The sequence below is a fragment of the Vanessa cardui genome, chromosome 11 (genome assembly GCF_905220365.1).
Source record: "Vanessa cardui chromosome 11, ilVanCard2.1, whole genome shotgun sequence".
In the NCBI taxonomy this organism is placed as follows: domain Eukaryota; kingdom Metazoa; phylum Arthropoda; class Insecta; order Lepidoptera; family Nymphalidae; genus Vanessa; species Vanessa cardui.
In genome coordinates, this window is record NC_061133.1 from 8,646,418 (window position 1) to 8,661,267 (window position 14,850).

The window sequence follows — 14,850 nt, forward strand, 5'->3', positions numbered from 1 at the left end:
GTTCGTGTAAATCAGAGCCGCGTACCGAATCCGATTAATATATCCGCCAAGACGGATTGTGCAGGGATTTAAATTTCTTGTCTTCTCCTTGAAATTGTCTATCGAGAAGTAAGGTTAAACACTATTTCAAAGATTTAAACCTACAGTTTCTATTTTAAAACAAATAACACGATTTTAACTACCTGTATTTTTTACGAGTTACTGAATAAAAGTGTTTTAAGTAGCTCTTTGCACGTTACAAAATATTCTTGCCGAAAAAATTTTAAAGTCAACTATGAATATTTGAACATTTTTCGCTCCATACGAAAATTCCACGTGTAAAGATAAAAATATTCCAGTACATTGGGTTTATGTAGTGGGTCTCGAGTTTGGTTTTGTGATTTTCTTAAAGTACTCGAATCATTCACGATTACGTGTATCAATCCAATTAATAACGGTCCATACCGCCGGATAAGTGGTTTTCGATCCAGTGATTTATGGAATCCGCCTGATCCCGTCGCTCCCTCTAACAAATGTTTTGCTCGGCCGACCTCTGTGATTCGCATCCACTTGAACGGAAAACTCGTTCGTCTTAACGGTTTGCTGTCGGTAATAATTGATCAACCTTATTGTTTTATGCTGATCTGGAAATAGCTGATTTAATAAACAATGAGAAACAGCTGGATAATATCCAATGTAACTTACTGTTCGCGTTGACAAGAACGTTTCAAATTGATATAGTTTCGTAAAGTGAAGTGTTAATCTGATACACTTCCTCCCAAAATTTTAATTAGCATATAAGTACTATGTAGATATATTTTACATGTCTTGTACTTGTACTTTTTATCAATATCCGTAGCTCTGTTTTCTTCTTCTACAGGAATAGTCTAAATGACAGGAGAGATGAGAGGCTAATGTCCCATTGATAGACTAAAATCAATGGGACATTTGGCGCTGTTACTTTATTTTCTCCAATGATTTTTTATTTTTTATTATTAATTTATTAGTTGCGTTACTTACTGTGGGCTTTTAAGTTTTAATTTATATTAAAAAAGTATTTTACTTAATAACATTTCAATGAATACGTAAGAAGATATAATCGTTTCCAAATTATTTGCAACGAATCGTTCGCTACAAAACATTGGTCGGTAACTGGCTGTTACAATAAATTATATGTAAACCTTGGCAGTTAAAAAATATACAAATATTAAATTTAATCTCTGTTTGGTACAAAAATATTATTAAAAGTTTATCATTTATACATTTAAAACGTAATGTAATATTTTCTTGGTAAGCGCCCTTCTCATATTTATTAAAAAACTGCAACCGTGCGAAACTGAAAAATGTATATTTTTTTATTATATAACTCGCGATCCGCAGTGCTATTATGTAACAACTCACATCTTATTTCAATCGTGAAATGTTCAAAACCGACTCACTGTGATACGCTTTTTTGATGCCCATATCCTTTGAATGTTATCATTAATTAAAGTCGACGTCGCATAATACTTTCTGACATTTCATAATCGACTATTGCGATATCGACTTTGATCTTACAGATTAGCTTTACGGACGAGTTAGTCGAAAGCTTTTCGTAAATATTTTTAAATGTATTTGACTAGGTATGTATGACGCTGACGCTGAGAAATATTACTTATTTATTTTTATTTCGTAAGACGTCTCTGTAAGCGTAAAAATCATTATCATTATTTTACATAGTATAAAACTAAGTCGCCTACCATATGTTGCTTAGATCTTTAAAATTATACAACAGATTTAGATGCGGTGTATAATACATGGACAATATTAAAAAAATACTGACAATTTAAAAAGTTTCTAATGTGATGCTTTAAATAAAAAAAATCTGTAGTATATTTATTAGTTTCAGAAGTGCACCCGTGATTAGCCGGGGCTGGTCGCTAGCATAACATATACTGTTGTGAATATTGTTACTTTATGCCAAAATTCCCTCCCAGAAATTTGTATTTCTCCTATTTCACTTACAGTAATGGAAGCAAAGGTTTGCTTTACGATCGATACAACTGGCAGCTGACGTCAATAAATTTATAGCTTTGACAACACTTTCGTCATTGAAACGAACTTTTGTTTGCATAATTTTTGATTATGTGAATCGTATGTTTAATAATACGTTAACAGCCTAGTCGGTCTAGTAGCTTATAAAGTTGCATACATTAAGGTCCTGGGTCTAAATCCGGCTTTGGTCTCAACCCGCAGTCAGGAAATTTCGAGCTCTCGTACTATCGAGCTAACTTCCATAGGATTATTTGACTGAAAATGGAAAATGCATCTGTGTATCTGCATAGACTTTTGCCCTATAATATATGCTGCCTATTAATATATAATAAACAACTTACGTTTGTGATTATACTCTTCATAATCTTGTACAGAGCTTGATAAACCAACTAGACGAACGAGACAGTCGAAAACAAAAGCGTTGCACTCGTTTACCTCACCAATATTTAGTGTTGATTTACGATGTGACCTAAAACTAATTTTAGTAAAAATGAAACTGGAGACATCATATGCATCGGGTGAAGCGTGTATACAACAAATTAGGCTAATCGCTTACCAACAATTAGACGACAACGCGTTTAATTGGTCAGTGGAATTTCACAGTTAATTGTCGTATAAAAATCTATACTATAGTCACCCGCGCGATGAATAGAGATTTATTCGGTCTAGCAAACTCGTTTGTATCTTCCTTTATTTTATTTGATTGTTTGGAATCATTATAATTGCATAGTATAAAACGAAGTTGCTTACCGCTGTCTGTCTCTATGTATGCTTGGATCTTTAAAATTACGATTGATTTGAGAGAAGGGCTTTTGTATATAATACATGGACAATATAGTGAAGAAACACTGATAATATTAGTAGTTTCTAATGTGATGTCGTGAATAAACACATATTTTGTAGTATATTTAATATCAGTATTTTACCCGTGGAGGACGGGGTGGGTCGTTAGTTTTGAATAAAATCAACTTAATTTAAAATATTTTAGTCAACATATTTTATAAGAACTTTTAAGCGCATCCCTTTATCTGGTAAAATCAAATGACAATTAATTATTTAAACAATTTTGTGTTTAATTAAATGATATTAATTATAAATAACCAAACCTAGTCTGAAGCGGAATTAAAATTACTTATATGTGTTAGGATAGCTGTGTTTAGTTAAGAAAACAATCTTAGTATAGTCATAATTTACTAGGGAGAATAAATAGTAAATATATTCTCAATACACGAGATAGAGCGTGTTTTCAGAAATGTACCAACCCAAGGTACTGTACAATGTAACAACTTGTTTTAGTGCTTCTCTGTGTTGGTGCTTTTCTGCACAACAAGGTCCAATTAATAAATTAAATAATTTATACAGTAACTATTTTAAATTTATATTTGTATAAGGACTCAATTTAAAAAAAAAAAATTAATAAATGTAATTGTAACAGAAGCGTAGTCTGGTGTGGAAATAATATTGCGTAACATTATTTTCACCACAATGTCATCTGTAAAAATCATTTGATTCCGAAACATTACGTCCGCCGAATAAATCACTTCGAATTTCCATAATAATACCGCGCCACAACATCATGTCTGAAATTTATTCACTGTTTCGCATTATTTACACTCAAGCGGCTCTACGAAGGTCAAAGCTGGCACGCTGTAAAGACAATGTCGATGGATATTAGCCATTTTGTTATGTTATATATGTATGTCAGTTTTTATTGATTACCAATACCAAACAAACACGTAAATATAGCAATCTTATGTAATCAATATAGCGAATATACATATATACCTACTACCTATTTCAATTTTATAGACTAATATTTAAAACTATAATTATTACAATAAAAAATAATTATAAATACACAACGTATTTTAATAATCAAAACATAAAAGCAAAGTCCATCACGGCTTTCTGTCTGACTGAACGCCGGTCACCGGTCTCGAAGTTTCCGCAATTTAAAAAAATAATATTCGTGCATTTTTAGCGAGACCCCTTTGTCAAAACCAAACAATGTGTATAAAAATGATGGTACTGAATGGTTCGATTATCAAATTGAAAACAAACTTAAAGATAATATTGAAAAACTCTCTTATATTTTTGTACCTAAACTCATTTTTTTCAAAAATTAAATCAAAATAAACTTTCTTCAAGTAGGCTTTTACAAGCACTTTTGAATCATCATATTGCAATTAAGTGAAGCTATCACCGGTTCGGAAAGTAGATTCTACCGAAAAGAACCAGCAAGAAAACTCAGTAGTTACTCTTTTTCAACATTTAAAAAATACAAAGTCAAGTTAGTTAAATACAATTATTTAAATTAATATATCCTTTTTATCTCCACGCTTTTTTATTCAATACATGATATTGAATAATATGGCTTTTTTACTAATGTATTTTTTATAAACGATTTGAATTTACGAAACGCTAAAGTTAAAAATGTCTGAAAACGATAGCAATAAGTCACCTTTATATTTCAAATTTCTATGACTGAAAGTTCTACTGAACACTGAACACTATAGATTAGATATACGAAGTGAATATGTCATGACAATAAACGTGCATTGTCTTAAGTAAGTAATTTGAAATGTCTCAGGCGATTTATAACCGTTTAGAACAGATGCAATACAGACACACAGGCAGATCTAACTAAACAAGCTCGTCTTAGATTATAGCTCTCTGAAGACTCTAAAACATATAAATTGACACACATTTAACCGTACAGAGAACTCGATAGTATCGCTGGAAATATAATAATTCAATTCTATTATGAGTACGAAATCATTATCAATACTTAGTATAAAACAAAGTCGCTTACTTCTGTATGTCCCTACGATCTTTAAAATTACGCAACGGATTGTGATGCGGTCTTTTTTAATAGATAGAATGATTCGAGAGGAAAGTTTTTGCATAGGATTTTGCAATACATGGACAATATAGTAAAGAAATAAGAAAAAATCTGTAGTATATTTAGTATCATAATCGCATCCGTGCGAAGGCGGGGTAGGTTGCTAGTGTATTTATATATTTTCAAATAAAGAATGCATTGGATCTTTTTTCGTTGAAATGTGGAGAAGAGAAAGTTAAAATTATATGTAAAACTAACGAAGAAAATGCCGTAAGGTGTCGTAAGGAAATTGACAATAGAACGCTGCGGTAAAATCTATAAGAAGCACTCATACTTAATGCGTATGTGTGTATAATGTGTGTATGACAATTGATTCATATAATAAACCTGGTAAAACTCCGTGTCTGGCTATTACCTTCTTATAAAACGTAACGGTTCTATCTTCCTACGTATAATCTATATTATTTATAATTCATTTTCATTTTGTATGTACAGTTGTAATATTGGCTTATTCAACAGTAATATCGTTCCAATGTATTTTTTTTGTTGTATTATTTTCAACTTGTACATCTTTCGCAAATCACATATCTTTAGAAGTATTCAGTCGGTTCTATTCTTAAGAAGTTATCAATAAGAACTTATATTCAGATTTGAATAAAGAAAAAAAGTGTTCGCATCGGATATTGGAAGTTGGATGGAGGGACTCTATTGATTTTATTAATAATTTATCGAATTATTTAACTTAATGTACCTTCTTGTGTGCAAATGATTTGATTCTAATAAATGGTAATCTGACTAAGCTAAGATTATTATCACTTGATTGATAATAATCTTAGCTTATAAATGAGACTTTAAAATATATTGGGTAACGTTAGTTATATATTGATGGATCTATGGACACAGCCGGAAGTTATCTTACAGGTGACATTAATTTTTATTAAAGTGATTACTGTCAAATATCGAACGAAATTGGCTATGTCGATACGCTAGGAACTTATTACTTTTTTGATATTATGAAAAAAAGTTAGAATACAGTTATGTTTAACTTTATAAATATTGTGTAGATCACAAAAAAGTTCACATCACAAACTATTGTTATATGAAGTATTCTGTAGCGGATATAAGCAAATAGTATTCATAAAATGAATTCGTTATAGAGTATAAATTCAAGTACGCTTTGAACCGACTTCATTGTTTAAAACAAACAAAATCGGAACAAATTGCACAATGCCCTGCTTAACTTAACGATTGCTCATAACCCTTCACCTGTACCATATCGCCAAGTTCATCAGAAAGTGTCGGCCATTCAGATACATGTTAATAAACACGTCTCAGAGACCATTTAACTTACAAAAGTGGTCTGACAACCGTAGCTTTCTTGTCTCAGATAAAGTTGTTTGGACGCAACAGATAAGACGGTGCATGCATTCGGAGAAATAATTAGTTTTGATTGCTCGCTTTTAAATAGGATTTGAATGTTGGCCATCAATCATAGCGAGTGAGCACTCCATTATCGAGATGATGCGGTGCTCTGCCCGGACGCTTTTACCTTTGGATCTGATAACAGTTACTCTATGAGTCTTTAATGTACGTACCAGTTTTATCATTGTACATTAATTGATTTGTAAAATTATCTATACATAAAATCTCTATTATTCTTAATTGGGTTTTAGAAGATAAATAAACAGCTCATTTAATTTAAGGTCGTAAATCAAATTTGTTTGTATTAATTATTTCTTTACTATGCGTAAGTACATTAATACGTTTAAGCTTAATTGACAATTGTGTCTTTTTAATTTACACGTGTTATACGTATACATTCAAAAAATCAATGAAACAAAGTTAAAATCTATTTATGCTTAGTTCAGTAGGTCATTATGATAATATAATGGCCGAGTAAAAATCGCGGGGGACGCTAAAGCTCACTGAGCCGATACAACCTTTACGGGGACGGGTTCTATTAACACATATCGCTATAACGTGCGGTTAGATGCCTTTTTATATTTATAACGTTGTAATAATTTTACTATTCAATTCTAAATTCAAATAAAACGTTCGATTGATGTCCAACATTGTCGCTATCTACACTGGACTTTAGTCGAGAGTAAATCATTATTTACTATGTCATAATTTTTATATTAATTTGTGACCCATTTCGTCTCGTTATCTCTTTCATAAAAAGCGTTTTTATATGATTATTTAACGGTAAGTGATGAAAAGTAAGATATATCTAATATATATTTTTTTAATTTAAATAACTAATTACTTAATTATTGACTAATTCCTTGGAGTATTATTGCTTTATTTAAAGTAGAAAATCTTGCTTTATTGCCTTCACTGGTGTCTACAGAGCTAGTTTTATGCCCAGAGGATCGCGTTCCAATCAATTGCGATTCAACAGGACAATGCGGGGCATTTTTACCACCATTCCACGCAGTCATTATTTATACAGTAACTATTCTAACATTGAACGCCGATATAAGTGTATAGTTAAAGCTATAGTTAATGTACAGTTTACTATCGTGTAGAACGGTGGCACGAATGTTAGCAATATTTCTCAGTGGAATCGCAAAAAGCTTATAATATTTTATGTTTTTAATAATGTTAATTTATAATTACAACAATAATAAAGTTTACACGTCTCAGCAGATCATCATCAAATTTTGCAAGAGTCGAGTTGGCAAAGTCGTTAGAACGCGTGCATCTAAACCGATGATTGTGGGTTCAAACCCAGGCTAGCACCACTGAATATTCAAGTGCTTAATTTATAATTATTTTTAATTCATCTTGTGCTTGGTGGTGAAGGAAAACATCATGAGAAAACCTGCATATGACTAATTTCAAAGAAATTCTGCCACATGTGTATTCCACCAACCCGCATTGGAACATCGTTGTGGAATATGTTTCAAATATTCTCCTCAAAGGTAGAGGAGGCTTTAGCCCAGCAATGGATTTATACGCTATTGATGATGATGATGATGATTTCCTGCCACGTAGCCAAAGTCTAGAAACTAGAATTCCAGTTGTAAAATGTTTTTGTTTCATATGTTTCAACTTAAGTACTGCTTTATTTCAGTTTAATAATTTCAAAGCATTTCGTTTGTTCCGTTATAATGTCCAGGATCTATTAAATAATTACTTCGAGGGTTTCGCGGTGATTGTCAAATAAATATCCCTTTATCATTATATTAATTCATTGAACTCGTGTTCAAATGAATTTTCCTGCCCAATTTTACTAACGAGAATCCAGAAGTGGTTTGAGCTCATTTCGTCGGGTTTTTGTTTTTAACGCAATTCAAACACTCGAGAACTGTGCCTTGCTTCCCCTACGTTCTTTCAAAAGCCGCTCGTTTGAAGAGTAACTGAGTTTCTGTTCGTGTAAATACTTTTATATATTATAAACTTTGTTAATTTGTAACGTATGTCAATTGCTTTTTAGTCAAAGATTTAACTTTCTTAATAACACTTGAGTTATTTTACAAACTGCATTTGGAATTCGTAAATGGGCAACACGTGTAATCAAATAGAGCTACAGTCATAATTGTCAAATAAGGTATTTAAAATATTATGTATAATACATTTTTTTCTAATAATTTTTTTTTGGCTATTTTTATAAGCTACGATACTATTATTGGTAGAAGTTGGGCAATATTTCAATGTCAACATAATTTATTAATTTATTTTCAGCGTTAATAGCGCAATGATTTGCGTTCTCATCGTTCACAGTCCCAAGTTGTAATGGCTTAAATGGGGCATTATTCAAAGAAAAAAATATTCCTGCACTTATTCAGCAGCCTGTCCTCCATCAAATGTTAGAGCACACCACGCTAGTAGTAACTGAAAGACAATAACCAAGATATTTACTAGACCTTACGTACATAGTAGAAGAATAATCATTATTATATTTCCTATTTTTCAATATATTTGAAATCCACACATTCTCAATATCAAGTATCTACCTGATTATATGTACCCGTTATTAGGGTACATTGAATTATATAACCTATGTCTAGATATCTGCATTTAATATAAAATATGTGTAAATAGTATGAAATATTATTAAATTCTTTATTCCAAACTAAAACAAAAACTCATACTAAACTATACTATCACATCGTCTCAATAGAACAAAAAAGATAAATCACTCACTTTTTTATGCACCTAAATTTCACTAATTACCGTTACCATTACCATTAAAAACTTTTGTCATGCTTCTGTTATTAAAATGCATTAAATAGCTGGTGCAATCAATTTGACAAGTCATTTACTCACAGCACTGATTAATAGCGTTCCATTTACTAGTATTTTTTATTGACTACCATTCTGTAACGCGGCGTACATTTGCTGTGATAAAATATCATGAATTATTAATGTACAATGACTCCTGCGGTCTGACCGAACCATCAATGCCTGTAGTTCTAATCTGATATCTAATAAATCAGGCGTGACGACTCGGTTCTAGCCTGACCCTGGACCGAGGCGGTAAGAGGCTTATAAAGGCGATAGAGATTTGCCTTTTTTCGTTCGGTTATAACACAGATTACATGCCGGTGAAGCTTAAGATTTCTCCGACCCTTGTCGCGTCCGGAGATCAAAGGGTTTATTTAGAAATACACAATTTATTCGCATTATTTTAGTAAACCGTTTTATCTAAAACAAAATATTTGTTTAACAAATATCACTTTTTTGACGAGGTTCTCATATATATTTTTAATTACAAAAACCTTCAACAATACAACTACTCTTTATTATTCCAATAAACTTGGAATAAAATACAAGCAAGAAAGAAAGATGTACAAGAGCCGCTCTCATCACTAAGCCAGCGATTTCTTCCGGATAAAAACTGAGTCAAGTACTTATTATTCAATTAAACCTAAGATGAAATTTGCTTGGAGTCAATATCAACTCATTTTAAAATATACGAGATGTACAATGTTTACCTCAATGATGTTCTAGTAAACAGATATGTCATTAACGCGCAAAAATTTAAGACTAGAAAACGTCCTAATTGGGACGTTTGCCTTTAGTCATTTTCATCATAATTGTGCCAGTAATACGTTATAATACATCATAATTATATAGTAATACGTTTTGCGTAATTAAAACATCTAGTTATCCCTTTTACTTATTGTTTTTATCAAGCTATCCTTTTTACTTGTAACGAAATGTAAAATAAACGGTCCCCGGCGCTGCACACTTTTTTCTGTTGTTTAGTATGGGTATAACATATCTGTTTATTAGAATATCATTGGTTCACCTACATACATACTCTCAGGTATAAACGTCCGTCTAAAAAATGTAAGTTTTAATTTATATAGGTGAGAAAATGAACAAATATTTAAGGTAAATAGAATGGTGTCATTTCTTCATTACAAATTGCAAGAATCACTTACATTCCTAAATACCTATATTATTCAAGTGCCTGTCAAGTCACGCACATGGTCGGTTTCTGTAGACATGAGTTGCGAGAAACGAAGTTCCCTATGTAGTAACTTTGTACATAGTATTGGCACAAATGTTCGGTAACTTGGTATAATACATAGCTGGAATTTATTGACAGAAGACCGCTGAGACAACTTTGATTGAGAACTTAAATTAATTAATATTTGTAAACTAGGGCGTAGAAGGAATAATTCAAGATGAATGATTACAATAAATGAATGACAAAATATAACACTATGGACATGGTAGTAACATAAAATATACTACTAAATAATATTTATGGTAGGTGTAGTTCTGCAGCCGCGCTGTTGTGAATGTGTAGAAGTATAAATTAAAAAAATAGTACTATAATACAAAGCCGATGGAATATCGTATTGGAAACATTATTTAGAAATCCAGCGAATATTTTAACATTGATATTTTAGTAGAGTTGGACATCTTTATGCCGCTAGGCGGTTTGTAATGTCAAAAATGACGAACATAAACCTTTTTTTACTTCATGATAGGGCTTTGTGCAAATCCCTGGGTAACTTAAAAACGACGTCTGTCATACTCATTAACAAGAACCTGAGTATTGATTTTCATATCTCTAATATTAGTAATAATGAAAATCTATATAATACATTACACATCCCTTTTCTATTAATATATGATTTTTCATAAATATTTTTTAGTTATCACCTACGTTGCATAATTGCAATAGACCGAATTTTGAAAAGGGTGTGCGTTACACGCTAGTCAGTATTTTAAGATTTTATTATGTAGATTATTTCATTAAAATCGATATTTCTAGATGTTGGGCAACGTGGTTGTGTTCCTGTGCGTAAACGTGGTGGGTGCGCTGATGCATTCGCTCATGGAGACGGCTCAGCGGCGCGCCTTCCTCGACACGCGCAACTGCATCGCAGCCAGACTCGATATGGAGGATGAAAACGAAAAATTGGTAAGCATCACTATTCAAACGATTTCCAAAAAAGCTTATTATCAACTGGCCACTCGAATACAAGTCTCAATCTTGACCCTCGTCCATGCTTGAACCTGAAATCTTTCGAATATGTTCTAATTACTAAACTATTTCTGCTCTACGAAATATATATTTTTATTAAAAAAGAAAATGTAATTATGGTCCGAATATCGCGTTTGAAACACTTTAATCGCTGGCTCTCGGTAGGAAAATTATTCTAATCTAATGGATTACTGGTTCAGTAAGCGAAGCGGAGGTCAGATGGCTATCAGTCCGTATAAAATCTAATCGTAATCTCTCAAAACTCGATTGGTATAATAAGCATAGCATTGAACATTATGGGAAAATGCTGTCATGAATTCGTACCAGAAATATGTACAGCATTTATGTTATCTTATTAATCAAATTCTGATTTTCAAAGTAGACTAAGAAGTCCTTATCTAAACCTAAACTTAAGCTACCGTTCTTGGTCGTGAGATGTACATAAAAGTTCGCTCAGACCGAGATTATTTCAACTCGTACTCTGTGTAAATATTTACTCCGGCCACAAACCAAAGAGTAAAAGGTAAGTACGCTATTATTACCACAGACTGTCGTCAAACAAGTGAGGAGCTATTTTACCTTAAAGTGGAAAATGTTAGAAAGACCTTTAGAAGATTGTACTGTTCAAACTAAAAAGAATAATTCTCACACAATCTATCAGAATAAAACAATTGTAACAACATACTTATACGTGATCAAAGTTAGAATTATGAATATTTGTTTCATTCGTTTTAGGCTTTTATTTACATTAGTTATACCCTAAGTATTCTGCAAACGTCGTGGACCAAAAGTTATACAAGTAATATAAATAAGTAAATAGAATCTAAAAAAATGACGTTTGAAATTCTGAACGTTTGTCAACAGGAACGATTACTGCTATCCGTGCTGCCACAACATGTCGCTATGGAAATGAAGAATGACATAATATCGCCTGTCGAAGGACAATTCCATAAGATATACATTCAAAAGCATGAGCAAGTTAGGTGAGTAAGTGATCACGTAACATATGAAGTTGAACGCGAGCATATCGCCAGTAAATAGTCTGAAATTAAAAACAATGAACATTTACATTTTTATACTATATTGATTTTGTATGCCAACTATGTTAAATTACTTGTGGTTGGCAATGTATCTTATCTAGACACAGCGCGTTGGACTGACTCCAAATTGAGCTAGAAATGATTCCTCTCGACTCAATAACCTGCCTTCATTATTGATTAATCTTTATAGATGCGCTAATCGTAATCATTAGCCCGATGTTGATGTTCTGTTGCAATCATGGACAGTAAACCAAAATCTTCATTAATATGAATGAGATTTAAATTGCATCATTTTGTATTCAAAACATCACCGGTATGTTTCACTGTTCGAATTCGTCAAGAATTATGTTAATGTTTACGTGTAGAAATGATAAGTGAATACATGATTTTGTATTCAAAATATGCACTTGTACGAAAAATCTATTACATCGTCACCTTCAGTACATTTCTTCTTTTATGTTAACTGTATCATCTTTAGAATCTTCAAATTAATGAGTCCGAGTCCGTTTTATGTTCCGGCGATTTTCTTATTAATGACAAATGATGTTCGAAGTCGTCAACCAGTAGTGAACTTGCGTTAAATAACCAGTAAGCATTGGTAATGAGCAACCAGGCTGTCGTTATGACAATAACTAGCATATCATGTAATACATATAAGGAAATTGGATTGTCTGTTTGTAATATTAAAATAGCCCTTTTTTACTCAATGTATATGTAGGCTAATCTCTGGAACGGTTGGACCGATTGATTTTGACGGGACTTTCACTGGCAGATAACTGATATAATAGGGAGGAACTTAGGCTACAAAAAAAAATATTTTTTGTTAATTTCAAAAAGGTCGCGGGCACAGCTATATATAAAGTAAAATTACAGTTTCAGAAATGACAGCTATGTTATATTGCTATGAATTTGTATTGTGAATGACTTCCCCCTTAGCAACAATATTGTAGCACTTGATGTTTTATGGAGTGGACCGTACTGATCTTCGCTACTCGTAAAGAATATCCCAGACGTGCTTTGGTTGAATTGAGATTGGGACTTCACTGATGTGTTTCTCTTTTAAACCGTAACAACTTTTATTAGTGCTTTTGTGGGGTGATACACATCTGCATAATAAACCAAAGATACCAAAACTTTAAATAATATGCTGTGAATTGTGATAATAATATCTTTTAATAAATTTAAATTTGGAACATTCTTTTTCTTTTACACTCTTGATATATTTTAATGATATTCTACTAATGACAAAATATAATAGTCGAAAATGTTGTTTATAGAAAACCAATACCCAACTTTTTTAAGTATGTGTAAGTGTGTTTGTCATGGAAATAATTCTGACTTCAGTAAGACCTTGAGACCTTTTCTCAAATCGACATTTTTAAATTTAAACCCTTCATTTAGTTATAACTAAATTTAATAATGTCTGTTTACACATTAGATATGATAGTATTGTTTACTTATAATTTCAAGAGCACCTAGTAATAATGCGGTAGGTTCTCTTTTATCGAAACAAAATCGAAATTTCTTAAAATAACTAAACAGTAGACTAAACATATTATAGAATTAGTTGTAAAAAACAAAGTTAATAAAACAATGTCCGATCGTAGTTTACTATATCAACTGAACTCGAAGGACAGCGTGATGTGTGGCGGCCGAGCAGGTCTGACAGATTAATTTGTGTTGTTAGATGCCATCGTGATATATTGCTTTTTTCGCGCGGTCATGACCTGTTTAGTGTTCGAACGAGACATTTTTAATGACACAAAGTATCTCTTGAAAAGCCATTACAACGCTTTTTCATATATTCAAAAAAATGTTAAGAATTTGAATCAAATATTTATTGTACGTTTTGCGAACTTTGTACGAACATTAGCAGTTAGCATACATTGTTTATATAGATTGTGATTTAAAAGTTGCTTAAGTGTCGTATAGTTCTATTATTGTCTGTGACTAATGATGTAATTTGGACGTCAATGCTTGCTAAACGACCCGAGTCATTGACACGTCGTTACGAGAAATTTACAATATACATATTTTGTACTAGCGACCCGCCCCGGCTTCGCACGGATGTAACGGTAGTACTAAATATACTACAGAATTTATTTACGACATCACTGTAGATACTTCTAAAATTATCAGGGTGTTTTTCCTATATTGTCCACGTATTGATACAATACGTATTAATACAACATATACAAAAACCTTCCTCTCGAATCACTCTATCTATTAAAAAAACCGCATCAAAATCCGTTGCGGAATTTTAAATATGTAAGCGTACACAGGGATAGACAGCAGCAAGCGACTTTGTTTTATACTATGTAAGGAATTGTTACGTTCCAATAGTCGTTTGATAGTATTCTAGACGTTGTATATGTTTAAGAGCTGACAAGGGTCACCATCGCGTTATCTTCCTAACATTAACTAATTACTTAGCGGTCATTAAGCCTTCGTTTCTGAGATACGATTATTTGGTCTCTTTGTATGCAGAGATGTTTCCAGAATTTATT

General features: G+C 32.1%; 1 protein-coding gene across 3 annotated transcripts in view; it reads left to right on the forward strand.

Moving 5' to 3' along the window:
- Positions 1-14,850, forward strand: part of LOC124533457 (Ca(2+)/calmodulin-responsive adenylate cyclase) — an 88,807-nt gene that overhangs the window by 24,454 nt on the left and 49,503 nt on the right. For all 3 annotated transcript variants that reach the window (XM_047108739.1, XM_047108740.1, XM_047108741.1), the window contains exons 4-5: positions 11,091-11,240; positions 12,168-12,286. In XM_047108739.1, coding sequence (XP_046964695.1) covers positions 11,091-11,240; positions 12,168-12,286 — 269 coding nt within the window. The remainder of the gene's footprint in view (positions 1-11,090; positions 11,241-12,167; positions 12,287-14,850) is intronic.